Source organism: Lepisosteus platostomus, chromosome 2, assembly GCF_059453375.1.
Source record: "Lepisosteus platostomus isolate fLepPlt1 chromosome 2, fLepPlt1.hap1, whole genome shotgun sequence".
Lineage (NCBI taxonomy): Eukaryota > Metazoa > Chordata > Actinopteri > Semionotiformes > Lepisosteidae > Lepisosteus > Lepisosteus platostomus.
Window position 1 is genome coordinate 11,655,695 of NC_142612.1, and position 27,912 is coordinate 11,683,606.

General features: G+C 36.9%; 1 protein-coding gene across 3 annotated transcripts; it reads right to left on the bottom strand.

Moving 5' to 3' along the window:
- ube3a (ubiquitin protein ligase E3A) lies at positions 1 to 27,818 on the bottom strand. 3 transcript variants are annotated; one of them, XM_088598128.1, is made up of 11 exons: positions 27,756 to 27,818; positions 24,258 to 24,302; positions 14,985 to 15,295; positions 10,694 to 11,949; positions 7,435 to 7,579; positions 6,301 to 6,506; positions 5,409 to 5,573; positions 5,092 to 5,247; positions 4,919 to 4,992; positions 3,899 to 4,042; positions 1 to 1,934 (listed from the first exon to the last, which is right to left on the bottom strand). In XM_088598128.1, coding segments are annotated over exons 2-11 (2,580 nt in total). In that variant the 5' UTR covers positions 24,260 to 24,302; positions 27,756 to 27,818; the 3' UTR covers positions 1 to 1,813. The 3 variants fall into 3 exon arrangements, with proteins under 3 accessions (XP_088454254.1, XP_088454245.1, XP_088454264.1); XM_088598119.1 differs by lacking the exon at positions 27,756 to 27,818 and adding an exon at positions 26,490 to 27,169; XM_088598138.1 differs by lacking the exon at positions 27,756 to 27,818 and adding an exon at positions 26,490 to 27,168 and having other exon boundaries at positions 14,985 to 15,099.
- Between the last annotated feature and the right edge of the window lie 94 nt (positions 27,819 to 27,912).

Sequence of the window (27,912 nt, forward strand, 5' to 3'; positions counted from 1 at the left end):
TGAAAAACGCTGTCACTTTTATTTAACAACTTGTTTACACACCATGTGTTACTTTTTTAGCCGCATTTTTTAGACGAAATCTGTTGAAATAAACCATTCACGAACCATTAATCACTTCCCTTACAGATTAGTTCAGAAACTTAAAAACACTTTGCTTTTTTGCTGAGCTGTATTTTTTCTGGCACTTGCAGAAACACAGCATCTGAGGATAACAGGTTGGGCTACAGAAAACATGGATCAGGGCACATTGTTGATGTAAGGTCACTGTATGTTTTTCCCACTGAATATCTAATATGGAAAATTGTTTTCATGCTGTTCTTAATATATTGAATGTTTGTATAGTGCCGTAAATGTTACACACCTTCCAGTATCTGTGTCTGAGGAACTGTGCAGTGGATGAGTGGTATAAAGAAATGTATAGCTAAATTTGGATGGAAATTCACATTTGGCTCTCACAATTTTTAAAGTATGTACATATTTGCTTTTACTTCAAAGTATTTCTCACATGTTAGGGGCTCAGAAAATAATACAAATTGACCAATGTGCATTTGAAATTAGAAGGTCCAAAAAGAAGTAAACTAATATCTCCTAATTCCAAAAAACGAAAAAGTCAGAATTTAAAAACTTCACAGTTAATAAAGATGTTAATAACCTTTTCTTTCCAGACAGAACACCTTTTAGTTTTAAAGCAAGATGCAGGACACTGGCCTATAGCAGCAGCACAAATTACCAAATGGCATTACAAATGAATGCAGTGACATCATAAACATAGATACCTCAAAATATTTTTTTCCTGACAATAACTTGTGTAAGTAAGAAACTCTTACTGTCAAAACAAGGGAAAGCTGGGAAGACTTGTGATTGATGTTCAAAAAAATCATGATAACAGGCAGTTAATACAATCCACTAACATTTTTTATAAGTGCACTTTCACACGCTTAATGATTATACAACAATCTTTTTTTTTTCTCTGCAGCACTCTGTACTGTTTGCTTGAAAATGCATCTTTTTTGAGTAAAAATTCAAAGCACAAGTTAGACCTTTTACAAATGATCAACATGTAATAAACACTATTGCAATTACTAGACTTATGAGAAGGACATAACAACTGTGAGACAGGCTTTGTGGGCTTTTTTTGTGCTGGGGCTAAAGAAAAATTCTCAAAGCTTCAGTTTCTTAACATTCCGAGGTCTCCCTTCCATCTTTATTCATGAAAAATTTGGAGTCTCAGTGAGGCCAGAACAGCAGTTATTCATATTACACCATGTCCAATGTTTGAAGATCCAAAGCAGACTGGTGAAGAACACCACAGCTCCACAACGAATGAGGTTACAAAGAAGGTAAGGTGGCAGAGCTGGAGACTACAAGATACTTTTTGCCTTACAAATAATGGCAAGATTTCCCAGGGAGAATAGTTTCGCTTCTTTGAAATACTCCCATCCCTCCCTCCGCACAAAAAAAAAAGAAAAGAAAAAACAAAAGGCTCAACTCCAAGTAGATGTTGTAAGAAACTGATTTAACCCTTAAAATAAATAGTAAGGAAAAACAAATCTTTTCTGTACATACATGAGAAGGAATATGTAACATTCACACAAACGAGAAAAAAAAAAGTTTGATCATACAAACAGTACAAGTTGTTGCTCAAGCCCACTGCCCTCAGAAGGGAAGGGAGGTACAGACACAGACTACTGGAGCTCACTACTGCATGGCCGTTTTTTTGATTGTTTTTTGTTTTCTTTTTTTCTTATAGGGACAATAACTTCCAAAAACAATTAGTTCTTTGCAATATCCCCTCTTTACACCAATGCATCTTTTACAGCATGCCGAAGCCTTTGGCGTATGTAATGGCCTTCAAAAGTCTCTCTTTCAGTTTCTCCTTAGTTGTGTACTCGGGAAGCAGGAGGACATTAAAGCAAGTGTGGGATGTTGGTAACCTAGGGAAAGAGCAATGAGTTACACATTTGCCTTAAGTAACATTGAAAACATTTCTTCCAATTCAAGACCCAAAAACACTTCTCTGCATGTGTTCTTTTTAACATGGATTATATTAAATAAAAAGGCTAAAAAAAAACAGAAATTAAAATATTTTATTTGTACAAGAACAAGAGAAATCAAAATTGCAGAAAATGTTGTCAAGTACAAAGTTTTAATGACTACTTCAGTATGTCCCACACATAAGCCTCAGGTTTTGGAATGCTTACTGGCTCCCAACAACAGCTATGCAAAGTCAGTGATTTGAGGGTCATTGACGATGCTGAAATTAAACCCTTGACTGAAGTTAGAAACCTTGATGTTATTTTTGACCCTATGTTGTCATTTGAAGCCCATTTTAGAAACGTCACAAGGATATCTTTTTTTTCCATCTGCGCAACTGCCTGGATAAGGTCCTTGCTCTGTCTGATGCTGAGATAGTTACACATCTTCAACAAGATTAGAGTACTGTAACACCTTACCTACTGTAGAATCTATTAAAGTACTAAATAGACTTCAGTGTGTCCAGAATTCTGAGTTTTGTGTGCTAACTAAAACTATTATGCCTCAGTATCTAACTGCTGTGTAAATTACACTGGACCCTGTGAAATTTAGAGTGGATTTTAAGGTTCTGCTGCTTACAAATAAGCAAAGAATACTCTATCTCCAGGTTACCTTCAGGCACTACTGAAGGACCTACTGAGTAGATTGCATGGTCAAACACGTAACCTGAAATCTGAAAATAAGGTCTTCTTATTTTATCTTGTACAACACCAGATCTGTGGGGCTCATTGCCCAAATCCTCTAGATAAACTGGAACTTTATCTAAGTGGACACTTATAAAGCTCTCATAAAGACTTGTCTTTTTAATACAGTTGGTCATGTCTCAGTTTGTTTTATTCTCAGTTTTATTTCATTTAGAGTGTTTACTTGTTAAATGCATGTACTACAGTACAGAACCCAGTTTTTCTCAGTACTAAAACATTTGTATACAAAACATATTATTGCACACAGTTGTTGGAAGAAAAGCCTAAGAGCAGGGGAAAGAGTTGCATAATTATGATAGTTGAACTATTAAATTTAGGTAATAATGGTTCAGAATTAATTTTGCATTAGATGCATAAGACTCCACAAGACGTCTTTATTCTTGCTCCTGGAGAACTCCAATCCAGTACATCTTATAGGTCACCATGAAGCATATTGCTTTCAGGACTGGGAACATCTACGATATCTCTTCAGGTAAGGGAACTTTGGTCTTTCAGGGCTGAAGTGCATTCTGATTTTTGATCTAAATGATCTCTTAATTACTTAGTTTAGCACTCTCTACTTAAATGATCAGAAATAAGTTCTTCTAAATCTTTAGAAATTGAATGGTTACCTATAAAACCTGTGGGATTGGGGCTATCCAGGACCAGGGTTGGAGAACACAAAATGAGAAGCAACTCATCATGCAACCAGATCAGAGGTACGTCTGAAATGCAGGGATTCACAGAATTATGACTTTTTATGAATTATGATTTTTTTAAATATGTAAAAATGTGTAAAAACTGCTGCTTTAAGATAAAGCTTAGAAACCTTAGTCTCTACATGTGTCTCAAAGTGGGTATAAATTTGGGCGTAATGTGAGATTAGGGGACATGGTTAGGGTGATAAGGTGGTGATGAACTATTGAAATTGTTGTACTGTACTTTTCTGCGCAAAACAACTGAAATAATACTTTAAAAACCACCTTATAAAAAGTACTTTCATACACTATATTAACATAAGCTTCCTCCAACTAAATTACAGTGAAGGCCAACACTGAAGATGAGAAGTTTTAATTTTGGATATGACTGGGACACTGCAAAAATGTATCTGTTTCTGATTTACTTTTGCAAATCTTTCTTTAGTTTTCAGTCTAATCTCCTCCTGTTGCTAACCATCTTACCTGTCTGTATCTGGGCCATTCTTGGCTATAATCATCTTGAGTTTACCAAGCCCCCCGACAGGGGCTCTGTCCGTGCCTGTGGTGAACTGTAAAAAGAGCCTCTTCTGTTCCTCTCCAAAAGCATGAACTATATCCCAAAAGTCCCTACAAAAATAAGCAATTAAAATGTTTTTTATTGTATTCTGAGCTTACTCTTTTTCTGTGATAAATTGTTATGTTAATTAGTTTTAAATCAGTCTCTTTACAAACATCTTTATGTTCAGTTTTAGTCTGCAGAAAGTGACAGCAAATGTGATATGCATGAAAAGAATTATAATTCCGCAATTCAAAAGACAGAAGAGAGAAATCACTCTGCCCTATGGAATCTGGCCTTGGCTGGACTTGAGGTTTACTTGAAGACTTTAAAAATCAGCAGAATGTATTGGACCATCAATGTTAGAGTTAGAACAGTGATGGAAAAAAGCAAATACGCTGAACAGCTTCGAAGATACTTTCTATTCCTCCTCAATATCTTTGGCTAATCACATAAGAAAGCCAAGTAGGGTTGTTTTTTTCTTACAATATTTCAATTCAAAAACACTTAGAAAAAACTATACCAGGTCAATAATAGTAAAACTATGAAGACTGCCATGTTTTAAAACATGGTGAATATAAACAGATGGATATTAACAATCCCAGAACGTTCTTCCAAAGTGTCAATTATTCTCAGTGTTAAACCCATAGTCTCAGGATGCTGCCATATTCACTTACATATGGCTGCTTTGAAGCTTTGAAAGACACTAACTGCTCCTGTTCGACTTTTAAAACAAATATTAACTTTGGCCTTCTTAAGTGTGAAGAAGTGATTACAGATGACAAACAATTTCACAAGAAAAGTAAAATTTTAAGGTTATCCAACTATTTAAGCGGTCTTAAAAATTATAAACTGACTAGAGATGATTTCAGCTCTGTCACATATAAATATGGAAATTTGTTTCCTTCCACCACAAAAAATTCATAAAAGCTTAATTAAAGACTTACTTAATAATACGAGAGTCTCGGTTGTAGCCTCCATCATATTCTGTTGTTTCTTCAAGTGCTTGAAAGTCTAGGTTCTATGTTTTAAACAACAAAACAAGCATTTACATTTTGGGGGCTTGAAAAAACAGGTAATGACAAAACTGAAAGTATTTCCCAGAATCCAGTGGCCTTACCCTGCTTCCACAGATAAGCAGTTCAATTTCCTCAGGCCTGAATAAATATTTTAAAGGGGATTCATTTGTGACCATATGAAACCCTCTTCGGAAGGCTTTAAACTGCTTTTCGACAGCTTTGTTGAGGATGTATTCTGCATACTGGGTAACAAAATCCTGGAAAATAAAGGTCATTAGTGAAACTGAAAAGTAATTCAAAGTCAAACCTGTTTTTCAAAATTTGATCAAAATACTACAGGTCTACAGTGAAAAGATACTGAGCTAACTTTGTGTTAAATGTTATGATGTAGAATGTTTTAGTTACAATTGTTAAATACCTTTCTGTTTTCATTAGTAACAGGTATTTTGTCTCCATTTTCCCTTAAATCATACATGAGAGGGTTGCCAAAAAGGTCCGTTTGCGATATCTGGAAAGTTATCATCATGTCTTCTTCCACACTGCCCTCATACTCCAGAAGCTCTTTTAAACTCTGAAACAACACCTGAACAGGAAAGGGATGAGGTGAGTGAGTGTTGAAATGCAGGCACACTAGCCATGCAAAGGCTATAAGCTGCAACTGAACAATAAATTGTGATTAATAAAAACTCCAATCTCTCAAAAATATGATACCCGGCAAAATCATGTTATTAATTGATACTTTTTGCATCTTGGAGAACTGAACAAAAATGACTGGATCTTTATAAATACAGGCATATAAAAACACAAACTGCTAAGAGTGCTTTAAAAGCTGTAAAAAATGAAATTTGCTACATTAGCACAGAGCATCTTAAGTCTATCCAAAAGTATTACCTGTATAAAGAATTTAATTTTTATCAGGTGTATCTTTATCTTCAAATAGTCAGTCCTTGATGTTCTTAAATCCTGTTTTTTTGTTATTGCAATTAAATAAAACCACTGAAATACCTTGATTCTATTATGCTTTTGTAAAACATTGCTTTTCTAAAAAGAAACTCCATGAAATCTCTGCATTGTACACAAGATCCAAACTTCAGAATTACAAGATAAGAAACTAAAGATGTTCAGAGATTTAATAATTTTCCTATTTACAGAGGTGAGATGTACTTAAGAATAAGATTCTGTTATGCTGAAAAAAAAAGGCTGTAGCACAGAATTTTAGCAGACGGACACTTCACATAAACAACACTGCAAACCACCAAACAATTTTCTGGAGTTCTCAAGAGTATAAAAAAATCAAAGTCTTCAGTTACCGGATGAGAATCTGCCAGGTCCCGAAAGGTTCCTTTTTTACCCATTAATTTTCTGTAGACCACCATGGGAAAATGCACATCCAGGATACAGTTATTGTAAATGGCAAGGCCCAGAACAATACCAATGAGAGTAAACTGGCCTTCTGTTTCAAATGAGGAAGGGTTAAACCAAAACAGTTTGGTTGTTTCATCATATGTGAACATTCCTGCAAAAGAAAGATTATGGTGTTATATAAAGTCCATGTTGAACAAATACAATCATCTTAACAGATTACCATCTCATATCATCTTGTTTTTACACCTTATCTGGTTACTGCACTTTAAGCTATATGATTCCAAACTACTGTCCCAATTCTACTGAGATAAACTTTGCCGTCACAGAGGGAAACCTACAGACCTGCACTCTCTTCAGAGCTATAAATGTGTACCTACTTACAAACGTAATAAACTAAGAAAAAATAATAAAGAAAGTAAAACAAAACAGGGGGTCCTGGACACAAAACTACACAAAAGAAATAGGTATAACTGTTTAGCATTAAATATTTTTAAAAGCGATATCATAGCATGTGGAACATAGGTGTATGCATTAAGACCTCAGAATGCTTTGGATCAGTTTTATTTCCCGGTCTCCTACTGAATACAGATAAAAGCCCAATAAAATGCAGATGTCTACACAGAATTTTCAGCGCTTATTAAAAGAAGAGTTTTTTTTTTGTTTAAAAAGAAGAACATGAAAATTTACCACATAACAAAACAGGAAATAATAATACAAGCAATATAACTAGCAAAACAACAGAAAAGAGATGATACTGACTCTTAACGCGATCACAGACGCTCTCACACAATGTCAATACCTGACTAGAAATGCAGAAGTATTATAATAAATGCTGTTTATCAACCAAGTTGGAACAGTCCATCATTTCAAGCAGTTTACTTTAACCTTAATTTTTAATAGGAATAAAATACATGTGGCACATAACCACAATTGACAGTATATTTAAGTCACCGTATCAGGCAATGTAACATAAGGGGGAAAAAAATTTCCAAACACAAACAGGTAACACAAACTTAGATGAGAAATATAGTTAGGAATTAGTCTTGCAAATTTCAATAAACACTGTGGAGGATGATTACCGATATCGGGGTTGAAGATTTCCTCTACCACAAGTTGAAAGAACTCTTTGGAAACTCCTCCTTCATCTACACCTTGCTCTCCTTCGAATTCCACATACAGCTGTTTCTTCAAGTCTGCAGGATTTTCCATGGCAATCATCTCAAGCTGCAGTGCAAAAAAGAACAGACACTAAGTATGGGGTTGCACAAGCTGTAAAACAACACAGGTTGGAGTCAAAGTACCAGGAACATTTTTTGTCAGCCACCGTCCAAACACATCATCATTTTCCCTGAAGGACAAGAAATATTCTATTTAAACAATCCCATTTGAATAATATTTTTACACAAACATAAGCTTAACATCACAAGTTATTAGCATACAACTTAATACAAGGTCCTGACAGTGCAATATGCATTTCACTTTTAAGTAAAAACATAACCTAATAAACCCAGACACACCTTCAGCTATATATTGCTGACAGCAGGACACATCATCAACATCAGTTTTAACAAGAAATTCTCCTCAGAAGACTTCTTGTACTTTGACTCCTACAGATGCACTGTACAGCTTCTGGTAGTTATGAGAAGCAAAAAAAAGCAACATATCTGGGTGATGAACTTAACTGCTAATGTTCTCAATCTCCATCAAAGATAATAGCTTTGTGCTTATGGAGTGACACCTGAGACAATCAGCATTGTACACACAGCAGGTTTCAACCTTAAGTGAATTTCTACAAAATCCAGAGTTAAAGGTAAAATCAGTATTTACTATAAAAATAGGTAGCAGCTCATGAGATACAGATGTTTAGGTTTTCGAAAGCAATAAGCCAAAGGAGCAATTCAAAATTGCCACCCATGAATTAGTGCAAACCTTCCATTAGACAATGAGTGTAATATCTCCAAACACTGTAGTAAAAGGAAGAGACAAGCTACTGTGCAGTCATTATGTTCAGTCTTCCACAAGCTTTTAACCATCTTTAGAGGGAAAGGCTTTCAACAATTTTACATTCTATATATGTAAATAAATGTAGAGATCACATTTACAGATTGCCATGTTCTGGCAGTTACTTTATTTTTATTTGTAAAATGACTGACACCATGTATGCTCATTTAGAAAAAAAAGCAACAAGGATCAAGTTGAAATTACAGAGAGGTTATAGTTCACTAAAAACTAGAGTTACTTCTTTCAAAGAGCAAGTGGCAGAGCAGTAGGGAGTTTCAAGAATTGCTAGATGTAGTTCTGGGATCAATCAACTACTAGCAATGAGCTAGCAGTAATCAGAAAGATGGTCTCAATGTAACTGGCATCAACCTTGCACCAATTACTGAGTTTTAGGACCTGAGTTTTAGGTCCACTCTCATTCAAGTGTTTGCCTGAAATAAATAACTGAAATGGACCTCTGCAGCAGGAAAAAAATAACTGAGGGAGTGTTTAAGATATTTTCATTCCCAGCTATGTCTGTTCATCATAAACCATATAAAAACACTTTAGTCTGAAATAAGGGCAAGCAAATTATAAAGAGGCTGAATTTGTATTCTGTAATGTACATTTGTTGGAAGCTAATTTCCTGAAGTAGGGTCACTTAGAAACTCAGGACTACGTAACAAAATCATGCTAGGCAAAAGACTTAATATCAATTAAAAAATCAACACTAGAAATCTAAAGCTCAGCTGGAAAACAAACTGAGCAGTATGAAAGGACCACTGGACAATAAATCACACAAACAAATGGCATTGGTACATCTTTGGAAAAAAGGTGGATGTGTTAATCAAAACTTTTTTTTTATTTCTTTAAATGGTAAGTCTTAATATGTGTTATTAAGTTTTAAAATGTGAACACAAAGTGGTAACTGCTCATGTTTTGGTCAGTTTAAACAGGTTAAAATAAGGAGATTAAACTTTTAGATAAAAGGTCAGATGTTGTGCTCCAAAAATATAAAGGTACAAACGAAAGCTAGCCTACATATAGAATAATTCACATGAACATCAAAAAGATAACATAAATTGTCAGTAATCTTATTCACATCTACTCAAGTACACAATCCAGTAAGAATTACAAGCTTTGCATTCACTAGTAACATTCAACAATTAAAAAAGGATTTTGAAGCTTCATGGTGGGACTATTTTGAATTCCCCATTATATAAGCCCAATTAATATTTCTTCTTAAAGCTTCACAATAACCCATGCCAGATGTAAATTTTGGTTAATCTACTAAATGCTTCTTAAATCTGCTGTTTCTGCAATATTGTGCCAGGCTTTGATTCTGTTGAAATTACTACAGAAATCAAACACAAAAACAGACTAATTTCAGTGTCTTTCAGAACTTTTTTTCTTGTTAAGTCCACGGTACACCCTTATCATTAAAACATTTTATCATTTTCATTTTTTTATATTTTCTAACAACATAGATTATCTTGTGACAAGTGCTTGGATTTCACATTTTTTAACTCTGTTCCTATCACCTTTTTTCATTCTAGCAGGAGAAAGGTTTTCGGTTTCTGATGTTTGCTGTGCTCCACACTGTCTATCTGGAATGCCCAACTCACATTGTACTAGGTGGGACATGGGAGTCATGATCTTAACTGTTTTAATAAAATATGCATTGTAACAGGTTCATTTAACAGGACAATATTATTTTGGAAAAGTCTAGCGGAAGAACCGCTAGCAGAGGCACTGAAAGTTTACCTGAAGTTCCTGAATGCAAATCAATGCGAAGAATATTAACATGTAAAAAAATGTAAAAGATTATGCTATATGTCCTGGAAAGAACATTCACCTCACTTGTTTCTTTAAAATATGTAATCAATTTGTTACTACAAAAACCATTTTTTTCTGTATGAAACGACTTCCCTCACAGTCTTAAAATGCTTCTCATCTTGTGGTTAAGAGGTGTAGACAACTCTTACATGGGTGTTCCCGAGAAACGACAAGAATCATCAAGAAGTTGATTCTTCTTGTAGATGTACAGTAGATGTACACACAAGTAGATGACTGTGCAAAGATATATAGCTGGCACTGACAATAATTAAAGAGGTTAAAATTAATAAAATATAATACATTAAAGCAAGAATGGACCTAATCTGTACCTATGAACAACTGCATGTTCAACACAATATATATAACCTAAACTACATTTTAGTAGATTAAAAACAAACAGAATCAACAGAAACAAACAAACTCTTTGTATTCAGTCTATGCTGTGATCTTAGATGTGTCAATAATGGTAAATTATCAGTTAGTCAGATTAGTGACATACGGGGAATTCAGAAAAGCACTTACTCTTACAAGGGCATCATCAATGATGTGATCTCTCCTGACCTTCAGCCGTAGATAGGGGTTGAGCTGCTGTCCCTGGACCAGGCTGTAAAGGACAGTGATACGCCGCTCACTGTACATTCGAATTCTATTGTCATAATAGAGTCCGAGGTTCTTGGTTACAGCATTGAGGATAAAGGGGCAGGTCATAAAAGAGAATTTGTTCTCTGTCTCGACCTTGAAAAAGGTGTAGTCCTTGTCCATTTCCAGCACATCGTTCAGTGGTTCGTTCACAAACTCCTCAAAGGGGATGAGTGGTTTGCGGCAGTCAATAGTCTTTACGCCCAGCTCTGTCTCTAGCGGGTCCACCCGGGGGCCCTTTTTGTTCCTCCTCTCCTCCCCCAGGAGCTCCTGCAAGGTCAGCTCACTCGACTCGGGGATGGGCTCGTCATCCTCCTCCTCATTGTGGTCTGTGTCCACGTCCCCTCCCAGGACATTTGCATAGTAAACTATTTTCAAGCATTTTGTGGCAGCCACCACAGAATCGTCGTCGTTGACGAGGTTGCGGCTGTTGAACTCGTTGCTGATCACTTTGTATGTAATAAGTTGCTGGAAGGTCTCCATCATGCGGCGGATCTGCTCCGCGCTGTACTGTGACCACAGTCGAACCAGTTTGGCTTGAGCAGGGAGCGGCAGCTTGCTCATGGCTTTGCAAAACAAAGGCAGGGCGATCTCCAAGTACTCGGGGCTGTGGAGGTTGCTGTTCTCCATGACTATGATAAACAAGTTCAGGTAATTGGGATCTCTTGAGTACACGTTGTGGTACGTCAAGTCACATTCCACGTTGGGTGACAAGTACACCAGTGCATTAAGAAAGGCGGTTTCTATCTTCTCATTGGCCAGCAGTTTGTTATAGACCCTCCTCACTGCCTCAACATCCACAGACACTTCGTCGGGACCAAGCTTGTGCACGTTGTTGTCTCCTTGCGTGGCACCATCTCCTATCCTGGAAGAGGAGGCTCCTGAGTCTTCCTCCATAGCAGCAGCAGCAGCAGAACAGGCAGCTTTCTCCTTCTCATCCTCATCCTTGTCTTCGTCCTTTCCCTGGAGGGACTTCAGCTCTTCTTTAGTGTGTTGCTTAGCCTTGCGGAAGCTCTGCACCAAGCCTTCAGCACTAGAGAAGACTCTGCCAATCACACGTATCAACGGGGAATAATCTTCTTTCTCTCCACAGATCTCCAGGATTTCATACACCTTCTCCTCTGTTAGGTAATTCAAATCTAGGACAGAAAGACAAAAGCATAATTTTTTGTCGTATTCGAAGTTACATGCAAGATGCTTTTTTGTCACATTTCCTAAGTGAATAAAAAGCACATATGAAACAATATCTGTTGCACCTCCATATGTGTGATTTACAGGTCGCTGGTTAAAAAGTATTCCAAGAAAATAAGCATTTGCTTTTAAACTGTCAGACTTGTTTTCATATCCAGTTTGTTTTGCTAGCTTTTAAAATTAACATTACGATTTTGACTTCAACTTTACATCACATTATAAAAACCTGCAGACAGACATTCACCCTCTCACCCAGTTACTCTGTGAAGATAAGCTAATAGGCAAGTGCCAGTCAGCAACTGTCAAATCGGTGCAGTTTTCCCACAATGGATCTTGGCTGCCAAGACTGAGTTTGTAAAATTACAGATTTGAAGGTAGAGCAAATGTGATATAACTTTAAAAATCAGACCACTCATTTAAAATTTCTTTGATAAAATTGATCAAAGACACTCTTGGAATGGTGGAATGAGAGCACTATATTCTCACTATATTCAATTACTTAGCAATCCAAGAACATCTATGCAACAGATGAAACTCAATCATACTTTAACTTAGGAAGTTACTTTTAGTAGCAGCTGAGAGTGCAGCAGATTTCAGTTTTGAATTTGACCAACACTTTCAACTTCAAACATTTATCCATTAAAGCAATCATTTGTTACAATAATTTCTGTGGTCTTCATAAAATGCCTTTATAAACTAAGTTGATTTATTAAATGTACTATTGTATCATTTTCTAGCTATTAGTTGACACTGTGTTGTTAATTATGCCTTATTATTCTTGGTAAGTGAACATAAATTCTTAAATATTTAAATAGATTAAAGAAAGTAGCATAAAAAAGGGTATGATTAATATGCTATGTTTCTACTACATAAACACATACTGTATAAACTGTACAAGTACAAAAGGTATGCTTTGTGTTGGTACTGTTGTTTTTGTGCTTTCCAGAAATATGTGACAGGATAAAGTGAACCCTGAAACTCATAGTACAGCAAAACACAACAATGTACAGAAGGTTTTATTTCAGCTTCAGGGAAACTGCTAGAGGTTTTTATGATGCAAAGAACACAGGATGCTGACAAGTGGATGGGTTCTGCTATTTTATAGCTTACAATGTGTAGCCACATTGCCGAACATCTTTGAGTTGTCTTCTAAAGAAAAACTACTCCTTTTCAAGTAATGTGGAGACAAAATATTTTTGATATTGTTTGCCCGTGAAATTTCTGTTAGCGATTTTTTCCAAAATCTCTTAAAGTTCGGGTTTGTTCAACACTGCTACATGCAGCAAAGCAGGAGGGAGGGGTGTGCTATACTTTCATACTTTATTACTTGGGTCTTCAAACTACCTGAAAAGACAGTATTGCATCATAGTGCAATACACATTCCAATACCTTATTAGCTAGAGCTAAGCTTTCACTTACTGACAAACACAAATCTTGTTTTGAGGCATGTACAAAACATTTTTTTTTTTAATTTAAAACTCAATTTTTTTATTCCTGGAACAAATTTTAAGATCTAGTCATCCGAGAACCAGGATCAATAAAATGGTTGAAGATTCTGACCCTTTAAATAATTTCTGTTAATATTTTCTATATTAAGAAGGGGCCGAATTGAAGGCAGGAGAAAGAAAATAGTTTCTAGCAATCTAGCAAGTTTTATAAAGCTTGGGTAAAAGCTCACCATGAAGTTTACAATACATTGTGCTTCCTTAAAGTGCCTTGAATGTCTATGCCCTTGAACAGCTTTTTATTTTGTTTCGTTAAAGCTTGCAGTCTAGACACACTGAAGCAGCAATTTATATTTGGTATGTACTTTTAAAGCAAAAAACAGGAAGAACTGAATGAACAACATCACAATTGCATAAGAATTGAAAAAATACAGTAGTCTCTTAATGTCCTTTTATGAAAAAACATCAAAGTCTCTGAATATCCAATCGACTCAATAAATGAAAGGTACATATAACACCCAGACAGGTGCTTAGGTCAGGCTGTTTCTCCAATCAGAGCAGCTGGGCAAGGAGGAAACTGGTAAGGGAAGCATCTGGGCCCGACAGTGATTTTGAAAGTGGGAAAAGGGCAAATGGCTGACAAGGGAGAATATATTCATGAGTCAACAATACCCCAGTCATTCCACAAAGCTTAGCTGTATGGCAGAGTGGAAAACCCATTTCAAATTACACAAGTGGTTAGCAACAAATCTTTTAAGTAATAGTGCAAACATATAGTAAAAGGGTTTGTGGTTAAACATGGATCTAACACAAACCCAACATAGTGTATCACTCAGTCAGCACCATTCCTGCATTCAAGCATGACAGATGAAGCATTATGTTGGAATTCTGCTTCTCATCAGCAAAGACTGGAAAGCTCGTGAAGACTGACAGGAACATAGATGGAGTAGGGTACTGGCAAACCTTAAAGCAAAACCTGCTTATGACCTAAAACTGGGACAAAAATTCACTTCTCAACAGGAGAGTGATCCAAAGCTGCACTGGAGGGCTGTAGAATAAGAAAGTGAATGCCCTTGAATGGCCAAGTGTGCTAAGCCAGTGTAAAAAGGAGCCAGCAATGTATACAAAGAGGCTTGCAGTTGCAAATGCTGCCAAAGGTGTTTCCATCAAATACTGAGTTCATAGGTATGATTACAAAATGCATATTGATTCTATATGTCTGAAGACTAATACAACTTATTTCAGTGTTTTCTCTTTAGTTGTTGCTGACATTTAATGTAACTTATATTACCCTTCAAGGTGAAGATTCAGGTTTTGAACAACGTCCAAATACAAAAAGTGTATGCATCATAACTATACAAGATGGGACGTCACAGGAAAGGTTTGAAAACGTGCAAGGTAATGTAGCACTCACGTAAAACGACAGCTCCTTCAGATTAATGTATTCCACTACTCCAAACGCTGGTGATGATCTGTTATGGTCAGGAACAATGCGTCGTGACCAGTAAAGAGCACTGAAATACACTCGAATGGCTTACCTTTAAAGTCATCTCTCGCAGCGTGCGCTTCCTTCCGGTTCATTTTTCTGTCACTGCACGAGTTGTTGTGGGCTCCTTTGGCACTGTTTTCTAGGTAAGCAGAACTGGTTCCTTTCTTGGAGGGATGAGGATCACAGAGTTTTGCATTAATCTTATAAAGCTCGAGGGCCTTAACGGCCGCTGCATTGTTATCCATACGATGGAAACTCGGACAGGAAGCACAAAACTCATTCGTGCAGGCCTCATTTCCACAGCCCTCAGTTAACTGGTGGTAGTAGCGCTCTATTAGATGCTTTGCAGCTGCTCGCTTCCTGTACCAAATATTCAAACAGGAGGCACAAGGATTAGTACAGCCTCTAGGTATGAAGCTCATTCATAAGAACAACATAGCAAGAGTTGTATTTAGACACAGTGGAGCAGTGCGTCAGGGCTTAATTACTTCTGCCTAGAGATTACTAAAGAGTAAAGTACCACTTCAGCACATTTTCTAATTTTTACATTTTACATAATTAAAATGACCAACCATTTAGCAAATGTAGCTGTATCCGAGATATTATTATACATTCCCAATACAAATAAAAGCAACTTTTAATGGAACGATTAGTAATATACCAATCTCAAGATCTTTCCAACAGAAAAAACAAACTGTAGGAAACAAAACAATTTCAAAACAATATCTTAGTATGCATGTCATTAGTTCTGTTGATAATACTTCCCTGAAATATAAAGGAAAACAGAAATTAAGAAAATGAAACAAAACACTGTATGAATGTTCTACATAACTGGGAGCTGTGGAAAACACTTGAATGAAGACATCTAAATACAAGTCCAACAAAATGGCAACAGTTCTAAGGCCAGACATCTTCCTCCCGTTTTGTGTTTAAAAGACTATGGTGCAGAATGGTTTGCTGCACAGTAAAACTATTCTTTTGTTTATTCAAAGAAAGAAGGGGAAAGCTGGTCTCTCAAATATGCAATATAGTCCTATATTTTTAAAAGGTGCAAATATCTGAGTTATTTTTTCAGCATCAACGAAAACGACAGCTTCCATAAGAATGTACCAATATTTGTGTTCTTTAGCAAACACACTTTCATGTTCATTGTAGTGTTCCACAGAAACCACTGCACCGATGAACTCAAGGTGATTATAAGCTATAAGAATTCAACCGTTATACAACTATGGTGATGTTGTAATCAGTCAATATACTTCTGCTTTGTTTTTCTATTCATGATAAATGTTACTGTAATTAATCAGGATATGTGCATTTTCAACTTCTCTCAATTAAAAAGTTTTGATTTTTTTTAATGTCATCAGCAAAAAGAACAAAATAGGAAACTCACACAATTGAAAGTAACAGTATGAAAATAATCACATGGGTATATACTACAATCTGCCTCATGTCAAAACTGAAGGAGCCAAGATTTATCTATAAAAAAAATTAAACCTACCCTGAGATAGAGAGTTGTGTATTTTGCGAAAATACATACTGTATCTGACATTGCAACTTTTAACAAATCTAGTACAGTAGACAAGTCAAATATGTTTAACATTGCATCCACACTGCATCCCACTAATCTCTCTTCCTGCTGTCCTTCACAGCCAGCTCTACATCTTGCACTTTCCCTATCATTCACGATTGCTCCCCCATACTGTACATCCCACATTCTTAACTCAACCATCTTCACTTTGTTCTTGGATCATAAGCTTACTGACATGTGCCTCAGATCCCATCCTTGCTCAGCTTTTCCGGACCATTACCTTTAATTTCTCCCTCTTTATTTCTTCACTATTCAGCAACTCTGTACTCTCTGGCTGGGTTACTTTATGACTTTAAAGAGGCTTGCATGAATTGTATTCTTAAAAAAATAATAATCTCAAGTCCTCCTCGCCCTAGCAACCTACTGTTACTGTCTTCTGTTTCTTCACATCCTTTTGTCTCTGAACAAGCTGTTCTTCATTAGCTGTCTGCTTGACCCCTTAGCAGCCTGGTTTTTACTCCATACATGCCACAGAAGCTGCACCAACGTCTGTCACTAACGTACATGCTTCCTGTGTTGCTTCTCTCTCGACTGTAATTATCCTTAATCTGTCAGCTGCTTCTGACATTGCTGATGACACCATCATTCTGTACTATTCAGCAGCCATATCACCCTGCAACTCACAACTGGCAACCCACTGAAGCTAAGCAGGTGTGAGCCTGGTCAGTACCTGGATGCGAGACCTCCTGGGAAAAACTAAGGTTGCTGCTGGAAGAGGTGTTAGTGGGGCCAGCAGGGGGCGCTCACCCTGCGGTCCATGTGGGTCCTAATGCCCCAGTATAGTGACGGGGACACTATACTGTAAACAGGCGCCGTCCTTCGGATGAGACGTAAAACCGAGGTCCTGACTCTCTGTGGTCATTAAAAATCCCAGGGTGCTTCTTGAAAAGAGTAGGGGTGTAACCCCGGTGTCCTGGCCAAATTTCCAATTGGCCCTTACTAATCATGGCCTCCTAATAATCCCCCTCTATGAATTGGCTACATTACTCTGCTCTCCTCCCCACTGATAGCTGATGTGTGGTGAGCGTTCTGGCGCACTATGGCTGCCGTCGCATCATCCAGGTGGATGCTGCACATTGGTGGTGGTGGAGGGGAGTCCCCATTACCTGTAAAGCGCTTTGAGTGGAGTGTCCAGAAAAAGCGCTATATAAGTGTAAGCAATTATTATTATTATTATTATCATTCTCTCCTCTCTTTAAACTGATGGCTCCAGCCAGGTTTAGTGGTATGGCTCTCTCTTCATGTCACCCTCACTCTATAGACACTCTCCAAGGATCAGTACTATCCCTCTCTTTCCTCTCTTTAGATTTGTTCTGTCTGCTTTATTTCCAAAAATGTAGGCTATGTCTGGAAATGTATCTACTTTGCGGATAATGCTCAGGTTTGTCTTCCCTTTCAAATCTCCGCTTTTTCGATTGTCCACCCTCAAGTTCTGCCCTATTTTTCTACTTCTCCTGAAACTACCACACTGTTTCTCTTCTGGTGCCAAGAACATTCTTCTTCTCTACACATTCCTCCAATACATTCATTGACTTCTTTTTCTAAACAATATCTAATGGATTCTGTACTTCTTAAACTACTGCAGCATGCTTCTTGTCTAAACATTTGTTCTCTGCAGAACTGACTACCTGCTCTCTTCTAGCTGGCCTCTCTGCAACAGGAATCCAACCTCTTGAACTTATCCACAAGTCTGTGGCTAGTTTAGCATCCTCTTGATGTTGCTTCAGCCAGTGGACTGTTCACTGGCTTCCTGCTCCTGCTTAAAGTTCCTTGTCCTTACCCACTGATATCTTCATCACTCTGCCCTTATCTCCGGTCGCGTCTCTCCTCATACTACCTTTTCTTTACTCCTCTGTGCCCCTGTGATAGAACCAGACACCTCAAAGCCTCAGCAGTACTCAATCTCTGACCACCTCTCTTAGCTTCCTTACAATTCTCCTGTTCAGACTGTACTCTTAGACGCTTATAGATGCTTAGATGCTTATTCATTCTGGGATATTCATTCTAGTTTTCCTGTAATACTGGAGCATTTTCTAGCGTCTGAAAGTAGTCTGTGACTCATCCGAGAACCCCAGCAATTTCTGTACTCTGTACTGCACTTCTTCAGTTACTGTATATGTTGAATGATTTCATCAACTGATTTTTTTTATTTTAACTGGATCCATATTTTTGTACTCCATGTTGAATGCTCACACATTTCATTTTGAATCTAGACTCTTTTACACTGGCACATCCAACCCCAATGACAGCTTGGCTCGGCCCAGAAGAAAAAGGCCCTGCTAGACAAACGTAACAACACCTCATGCAGCAGGTTGCCAAAGAGTTCTCACAAGCTTGTCTGGAATTGCAAAAAGCAAAAAAAAAAAATGCTGAAAGGGTTTCATTTGAAGCAAAAAAAAATAAAGGATGTTCAACTAATTTCAACTAAGAGTACCTCCAGGAGTTATTTAAGCAGAGCTTCACTTCAGATGTCTTTTTATTCTGCAACTTTACCATGTCAGCCAATGTCAGACTAGACCAAAACCTAGTGGTGCAAGAGTATAATGTGTTTTATTAATCCACTTCAGCTTTTTTGAAGAAAAAAAAATATATATATGGTGGTGGGATTACACCTGATTATCATCAGGCAGTTTCACCATGTAATAAAAATAACTGAATGTGAAGGAAGCTCTTTTCTGACTAGTAAGGACTGGCTGGAAAAAGTACAATAAGTGAAAACAATAATACGAGAGGTTTAAAGTCTATACCTACAAGAAACAAGCTGATCCAGAGCCATGAAAAGCACTACATATGCTGAACAATCTTTATGTTGTATTTAGCGTGCTGGACACAGATTAAGCATCACTTTAGTTAGTCAGTCTGCTTGCTTCTCCAGTGAAAAAGCAACTCCAGTGGGGCCAGTATTCATCTGTCCTCGGCCTGCCAGAGGACAGTGTGGGTATACCAGTGTAAAAGGAAGTAAACTGCCCTGGATTAAGATATCACCTGACATCAGTAGAACATGATCTTATAGACATGGATTTGAAACCACAGCTGGATTCCCCAATCCTCTCTAGAAAGGGGCAAGGCGACTCTGCAGCCTTTGACACCACAAGGAGTGGTCAGAAGTCTGGGAGTGCTTCCAGTGGACGTAGTGACAGCACGAGAACTAGAAAAGTAATAAGCTGAGAGCAAAACCTTGAAGTGATTAGGTTAAACGAGAACAATGAACAAACACACAATGTTGTGAATCACCTGTGCAAATACAGACAACATTAAAGCAAGCTGTGCTAGGGCTACCCCTCTTGTTCTAACAGTGCTGATTAATTTCTCTTCAGACATAAAGCAAATTGAATACATAACAAAAGCAAAACCGAAAAGCGTTAACCAAAATCTAGTCATCTTAAAGCAATATGTCTAATGCAGTTTCACCTCACACAAGCCTTTCTATTGTGTTAGATGTGGAATACCTGTAGTACGTTACAGACAGTGTTTTGTAAAAGTATTCAGACCCTTCCTATGGTGTCCCATTTTGTGAAATTACAAACTAATGCACACAATAATATAATATGAATGATTTTTTTATTCAAAAACTGAATGCTCAAGCTGAAGGCTTCTAAGGAAAAACATTAACCAGAAGGCACTAGTGGAAACTAAGTGGAATTGCATTTAAAACTGAAAACAGAAGGCACTTTTTCAATCTGAGGGTTGTGGAATATGGAACACACTACCCAGCCATGTTGTTCAAGCTGATACACAGGTTTCTTTCAAGAAAAGGCTGGATGAGTTCCCATTAACTAATAACTATCCAACAGGCTAAATGGGCTCGATGGCCTACTTTTGATTGTAACTTACTTATTTAAGATAGGGAACAAAACATTTCAGCAAAAAAAACAAAGAAAAACACATTAAATATGTTAACTGTACAAGTATTAATATCTGTGAACATATATATGCTATAACACTTTAACAAGACAGATGTTTTCAAATCTTTCCACAGATTCTGAATAAGATTCTTATTTTTAAGCCACTCTGTTGTAGCTTTTGGGTCATTCTCCTATTGAAAGGTGATTCTTTGCCTAGGTGTTAAGTCTCAGCAAGGTTTTCCTCTAAGACTTGCCAGTAATTTGTTTTATCTTCATTATCATCTTAAAGTGCTCATACAAGCTTCACAGTCTCTGCTAATGAGATGCAGAACTATACCTACAGTAAAGTAATGCTACCACCATGACTGACGGCAGGGATGGGGTTATATTAAGTGCCTTTGAAATGTTTTTATATCCTTTTCCTGATCTGTATCGATGGACAGCTTTATCACTGTGCTGTTTTGAAAGCTTCTTGGTCTTCAGTTGAATCAAAAATCATTTGAACTATTATAGCCCACAAACAGAGGCCACTTAACTAATTGTGTGCAATAATTTACTTTACCTCAGGAAAAGGTTTGAATAATTATGCAAACATTAATTTTCCTTTTTTCATGTAATAGATGTATTTACTTTTTTTGCTTCCAATGCATAGAGTAGGGTGTGTAACATATTAATAGGTACTTATACATAGTATCATAGACTACATAGCATCATAATGAAAAGCAACAAAATGTGAAAACTGTGCAAAGGTCTGAATACTATATATCTGAGGCCAAATTAGCTTTTTTGTTGATGTGTCCCTATCCTTCAGAAGTTTAGTACTACAATTAATTCATTATTCTTCACATATACTAACCAGGTCTGCCACCTTACAAAACGCCCAATTTTATTTTATCCACTTGCCATTTCTATAAAAACACTTCTCTATTTAAAAATATGCTACCTACTCACAACAGATCAACAACCCTATCTTTATGATATTTAAACATCCTCCAAAATGCCTACTGTGCAATGACCTGCTTGTTTACCAGGTTCACTGGCACTGGTTGCCTTTTTTCTGTCTCCATAGCAGCAGAAATAAAAAATTAATCATTTGACAGAGGAAAACGGCAGACAATTTGGAAAAATAGAATTTAAAACAATTAGGTTTTCCATTTCATCTAAAGCAAATGGTATATGATTTTTCTATTTATAAGGTTAAAAGGGATACCTTAAACTCAAGTTTTCAGGGATTTACATTTAAAATGGTGTAAATAATTTCTTATTCTGTCATTTATAAAGTTTAGCATTTGGTGACATATGTGGTACACTCATGGTAACTTAACATTGCACTACTTCATTTTGTTGCTATCTACATTAAATCTAAGTTTTAAGTCTTCAAGCACTTTTGAAAATCCAACAAATCTTTTGAAATCCCTTAAAGACTCTACTTGTCTTAATATGACTGTTGAGATATATAAGGTACAGTATACACATACAGAAAAAACATATATATGCTTGTAGTGATGTAGAGTTCTGTGGTCACCTAGATGCTAGTACAAATACAATAGCTTGCATGAACAAGAACAAAGTGAATGATATACTTCAAAATACCAAACCAATATAACACCAAAATATAAATACACACTAAACAAAACACAAATCGGTGCAGTTAGCTGTCTGGCCTTTAGTATCTGATGCTTCCAGCTTTTGGCACGAACAAGTGAACAAATGAACCCCAAATACCACATAAAATACAATTATAATAAGGCACATGAAGCGTGGAATGATGTCCAAATTATGTGCACATCTACTGCTGAAATAACTTGTGAAGTATGGAGAACAGGGCTCCTTAGTTGGAGATGACAGCTACATTAGAGTGTGCCAATGTAGAATAAAAAGGTCTAATCAAACCCTATGAGTTATAGCCCAAGATTGTGTAATCCTGACATGCAAATGATTACTTTAAAGCCTCTTCAAAGAGGCTACTACTTATGCATATAAAAGATTATAATTTTAATTTAAGAAATTTATCAACCAATTCATGCTACGAACGCTACCATATTTTAGCAATCTATTGAATTGCTATAAAATTGCCAAATGTTTTACTATTTGGCTTCTTTGGCAATTAATTCTAAACCTGCTCGACAGGGAATCACACCAACATGCCCATCAACACTGTGCTAATATGGCTCAGTGCAAGCTCACTGCAAGCTAATATGGCTCAGTGTCAAGCAGAAGAACTTGCTGCAACTGGAGAAGTGGCTTGCTTTTCACTGATGTGTGTGCAAGCTTGCAGGTTATACACAATCTGGAAGACACATCTGTGGGAAGAGCTAGAAAGAAGTTGGCCAATTCATATCAATCCTATCCCTGCAGCTGTGTAGTGACACATTGGTAATCTCAGTCACAGATAGTTAATGACTTTAAACAGACATGATCTAGCAATGGAACAAGTAAAGATTTATTCCATGCTGAAAAGCGATACTTTCGGGTGTGAAGAAGGCTCCACAGCCGAAACACTGTGTTTCTTTTCTTCTCTTTTCATCATGGAATAAATCTTTACTTGTTCTTTTGCAGCCTATGCATGCTGACACAGCTACCTACTTGAACTAGCAATGTCTGGGCCATAGAGCCCAACCTGTGCTCCAAGCAAGTGCCTTTAATGGTTCAGCCAATTGTCAGCACCCCAAGAGAGAAACATTTTAGAATAAAGAAGACAGGAAAAATGGATCACTCATATATATTGTGCTGTTTGATTTGTCAAAGCCAGCAGAAAACCAGCTGTCTCATTTATTGTTAATAGAATAATAAAAGATTCACATACAAATGGTGGTACTGAAAGGCTCTGAAGACATCTTAAATTCACAGAACAAAAAAACTGCATAATTTATCTTTGTTTTCTTAATTTTGTATTATTAGAATGCAAGACTAACCCAGGGTGGTTTTTATTCTTCTGAAAGGAACTGTTGTATACTGATGGATTGGACATTCACATAGAGAAGTTTAAACACCTCTCCAACAGTATCTTCATAGCTTGCCCATGGTATTTTGTACCCTAATGATTCTTTTAATATATTTTTTTCTCTTATGCATTTAGTTTTTCTGAGACAGGCCACATTTTTTTATTCACAATAAAGTCCCCAAATGAAGTTCAAAGCTCTCAAGCCCACCCACAAAACCTACAGTGAACATAAAACTAAGTCAGCACACTTCTTTTAAATGCTCTTCAACAATATCAGATAAAGTACTTAGAAATTTAGGCAAGATAAATATTTGCCGTTTCCATTTATATTAAAGACTGGTTTATTTTGGATAAATCTAGTCACAAGTATGAATACATTTCATAAGTGCATTTAAAAAAATCAAACGTGGAAGAATTCTAGAAAAACTATTAAGGCGGAGAAGGTCTCTCTCACAAGTCAGAACTTGTAAGATTTTATTAGGCAAGTTGAAATTATTCTGAAGCACCCATAAAAGTCTTATAGGAGTTCATGTTCAGCAGTAGAGTGTACACTATACAAATTAGAATGAAATATGACTGCCTTACAGCACACATAAAATGAAAAGAATATGGTGTTTTTGAAGAAAGGCACAAATTCTCTAATTCTTTTCTTGAACAATGATATGTGCACAAGTATTTGGAGTATGAAAATAAGATCATGCCTTATAAAACGCCATGCATACACCTCTATATTGCAGAAAGTTCATGCTTACAGAAATGTGCACCTTCAAGTAAGAAAATAATGCATTTAGTAAAGTATGTGAGACATTTCAATGGGTCAAAAATCATTGGCATCAAAACCAGTGTTAAAGAAAAATACATGACTGATGCTGTGATGATAAAGGTAAGACTACAGAGTAAAGACATGGTACTGCAAACAATAAAGCCCCCGAACATTTCACTCACATTCGGCTTGCTTCAGGGTTCTCTATGTCAGGTTCTCCTGGTGATCTAAAAGCAATACAAAACAATATTGGATAAAGAATTAATTTCTGACAGAAAAAGAAAACTTTGAAAGAACACACTAAAATCACACTGAATGGGTCGATATCGTATATTCATTAAACATGATCACTAGCACAAAAAAATCAGGTTAAAATAATTCACGCTGGAAAAAACACGTTTAATTTAGTAAGCTTTTATGTTCATTGTACAGTAATTGTCACAACCTTTCAACGAAGATAAAAGTCCTATCATTTTGTTCATTGTACAATGACGAGAGCTGGGAACCTGGCTTTGCTAAATGAAGTACTATGATTTCAGTCCTATATTTTGGGCATCAAGCTGCTTCAGAAAGTGAACAGATGGGGAGCAAAAAATGATGTTCTGTTGCGATAAAATACTTTAAGCAAGTGACACATGGGGGCATGCCTACAAATAAAACTGCACTATTATCTCAAATTCTTCTAATCCTGTCCACACCAGCACCAACAATCACGGCACTAGTTAAGTTATTTGAATACCATTTGGACATTATCCTTCTCCTAGAAATCACATGATCCTAAATCTCCAGTCTATGAAGTATTTGATTCAAAATGTGAAATTAACTCAAATCTTACACTCCCAACCTGACACTACACGTGTCTACTCTAGGCATGTTCTTGTCATTCCATGACAAAATCTTGCTGGGCCTCTAACTGCAGAGTGCCTACTTTAACGCACAGTCTAGTTGTGCCTTGGTATCAGATTTGTAATCACAATTTCCATTACCCTTTCACAAACACATTGAACTCTGAGGTCAAAACTGACTACCTACTACTAGTTTGGAATCTTCTTCTTCTCAGCTTTGAACAGTTCAGAGGATTAGTATGAATGACAGAATGGAAAGTTTACATAGCAGCTTCTCCAGGTATCAATCACAGCTCCAAAGGTCATTGATATCTTTAAGGCAGTAGTCTCAAACTTACTTCCTGGAGGGCCTTGTGTCTTCTGTTTTTTGTAGTCAATTCAAGATTTAACCTATTTTTATTTACAAAATGCCTTTTACAGTTGACCACACATGACATTCACTTAATCAAAGTTAGTTTATATCTATCTACAGTTAGCACATCAAAGACTGGTTTCGATGTATTTCAATTAAGCAGCTTATTAATTCAGTAAGTCGACTATTTAACGGAGATCAGGGGAGTGAAACAAAAATCAAAAGACACTAGGTAGACCTTCCAGGAATTAAGTTTGAGACCGCTGCTTTGAGGAGAAATGACAACTTCAGCTACACGTACACTTCTACATTATTCACAATATGAGTTATTTTTATATAACTACCCCATAAAATTCATAAAATAGAAAAACAGAGACACAAACCACCACTATATGGCTCCTTTTAAAATTGAAATCAAAGAAATGTATAAACATCAAAAGGAATAATATGAGAACTTCTATAATCTAATAGAAAATAGACCTGTAACTCAAAACGTTTGCAATGGGTAATTTAAAGGCTTGCGTACTGCCAATGGTAAATAGTATAAATATGTTTGACACGGTGCACTGGAGGGGCCTAGCAAAGGATAAACCTTAGTTGCTCTATTAACCAAGTCAATGCCATCATTCTCCTTATTGCGAGCAGTACGAAAGTAGTTTAATGAAAATATCTGATCGTGCATCACGAAACGTCATAACCCTATATACTACTCAGGTAACAGTAACTAGCTAGCTCCGTGCAGCTGACAGGCCTTACTGGGTAATGACAGTGCATGATTAACTATTGCTGTGCATTTAGATGCTAAAAACAGAACGGCATTTCCCATAACTGCTTTCCGTGTGTCACTTTAAATGGCTCATTCTCTTAAGCACTGTAAAATCGGAACCAGGTAAGCGCTTGCAAGACTGTAACAGTTTTGAAATTCTTAACATATAGTACAGCCTACGGCCTAAAGCAACTTGTTTACTGTCAACATCCAACTGTCAAAAACAAGACTTGGCAAATGTTGCAACCGAACCTTATCAGAATAAGATACCGTTTTTTTAAAGGCGGAGCACGAAAGACACACACTGCAAACACGGGGACACGGAAAGGTATAAACGGTGGATTAATAACCGTGCACCTGCCGTACAAAACAGGCAATCTCTCCCTTTCCTCTCTCCTACTTGCCCGACCGCGACCGGAATCCCCGGCCCTTTCCCCAGCCCCGTACCGACCTGTCGGATCCTCCTGTAGGGGCTGGCTCGGCCTGTGGTGGCGCACACTCACAGTCCTGCTTCTCGTCGGAATTCATACGAGACTTTCTCTCTCAGTTGTGTGTGTATATAGTGTGATTTGGTTGTGCAAGGTATTCCCCTAGTCACGACGAGGTTTCAGCAAGACGGCAAGGGGGTTTATTGCTGCAGCTGCGATAACGACGGAGGTCCCTGGATTACTGAACTGATGTTTCATTTGAGGCCTGTTCCACTCTCTGATCTCCACAAAATCAATTCCGCCATCTTGGTTTCAACAGGGCTAGCCGTGCACAAGGGTGCCTATCCCAGCATGCAGCGCTGCTTTCGCTCCTGCTAGCTTTGGTGCCGCAGCGCTCTGGCTGTGTTTACAGAAATGAAAAGGCAGGCAGCTGTGGTGTCCTGAAAAAGTGATGTTAGTGTCAAATTTAGAACTTGAATGTCTTCTACAAAGAGCTTTTGTAACCGGACACTTTTTGATCAATTTTTACATCCATAGAAAAAGATCATAATTCTTCACGATGTATCTTTACTTTCATTTTTATGTCCTTACAACCGGTTCTTGCTAAAGGTTGAATTTTAAAAAGTAAATAAACGCGTGACCTTTTTTTGCAGGTTTTTCGAAAGAAAAATGCGTTTAAAATGCACACTGTTACTGACACTCTGTTAAGCCAAGTTTCGTTTCGAAACAGGATGGCGGTTAACTAATTTCAAAAAGAGAGCGTGAAAGACGAGGAATTCTGGGAAATTATTTTATTGCTACTTATTTGATACTCTATATATTATGAATATACCTATATTTTTTAACATTGTTTCACGGGGTTGTATCATACTGGCTTTTACATCGATCTTTTAGCTATCGATACGAACAGCTGTGAAATGAGTGGGAATTTCTGTTAGTGCTCATAGCTTTTTTTCTCTCATCAATTATGTACAGTAATCGATTTTATATGCATTTTGTTTATAAAGGCATACGAATGCATTTCACTAATTCTAATACACTTACCACTTTAAGTATACCTATTATATGGAGAAAGCGGAGGTACTATATGGTATGATCACTTCAGGAATATTAAAATGTGTTTGTGATACAGAAAAAACGTGTATATGCATAAATATATATGGTAATGTAAAGGATTCCCCCAGCAAAAATAAAAACCTAAGAATGTATACTTAAGAATCGAAAGAAACTTATCCCTCTATGTCACATGTGTTTTAAAGAATACCGATTTGGGATATTGATTTACTTACATGTTCTGGCATCATTTTTTGAGCATGACTCATGCGCTCGCTTAGCTTAGACACAGACGTTAGCATAAGCGCCAAACCATCTCAGTAGTGAGAGTTGATTGGGCACATATTTGCACGTGATTCAAACTGTGGAATGTCATAACTGGTAAAACTGTAA

Bases quoted from the DNA above. Each gene is read 5' to 3' on its own strand.
- ube3a (XM_088598119.1), bottom strand. From the start codon at position 26,566: ATGAATTCCGACGAGAAGCAGGACTGTGAGTGTGCGCCACCACAGGCC. The intron at 7,580-10,693 runs GTAAGTGCTTTT...TTTGCACTGCAG, and splicing joins TTGATGATGCCCTTGTAAGA to CTTGAGATGATTGCCATGGA. The intron at 4,043-4,918 runs GTAAGTCTTTAA...TTATTTTTGTAG, and splicing joins CGAGACTCTCGTATTATTAA to GGACTTTTGGGATATAGTTC.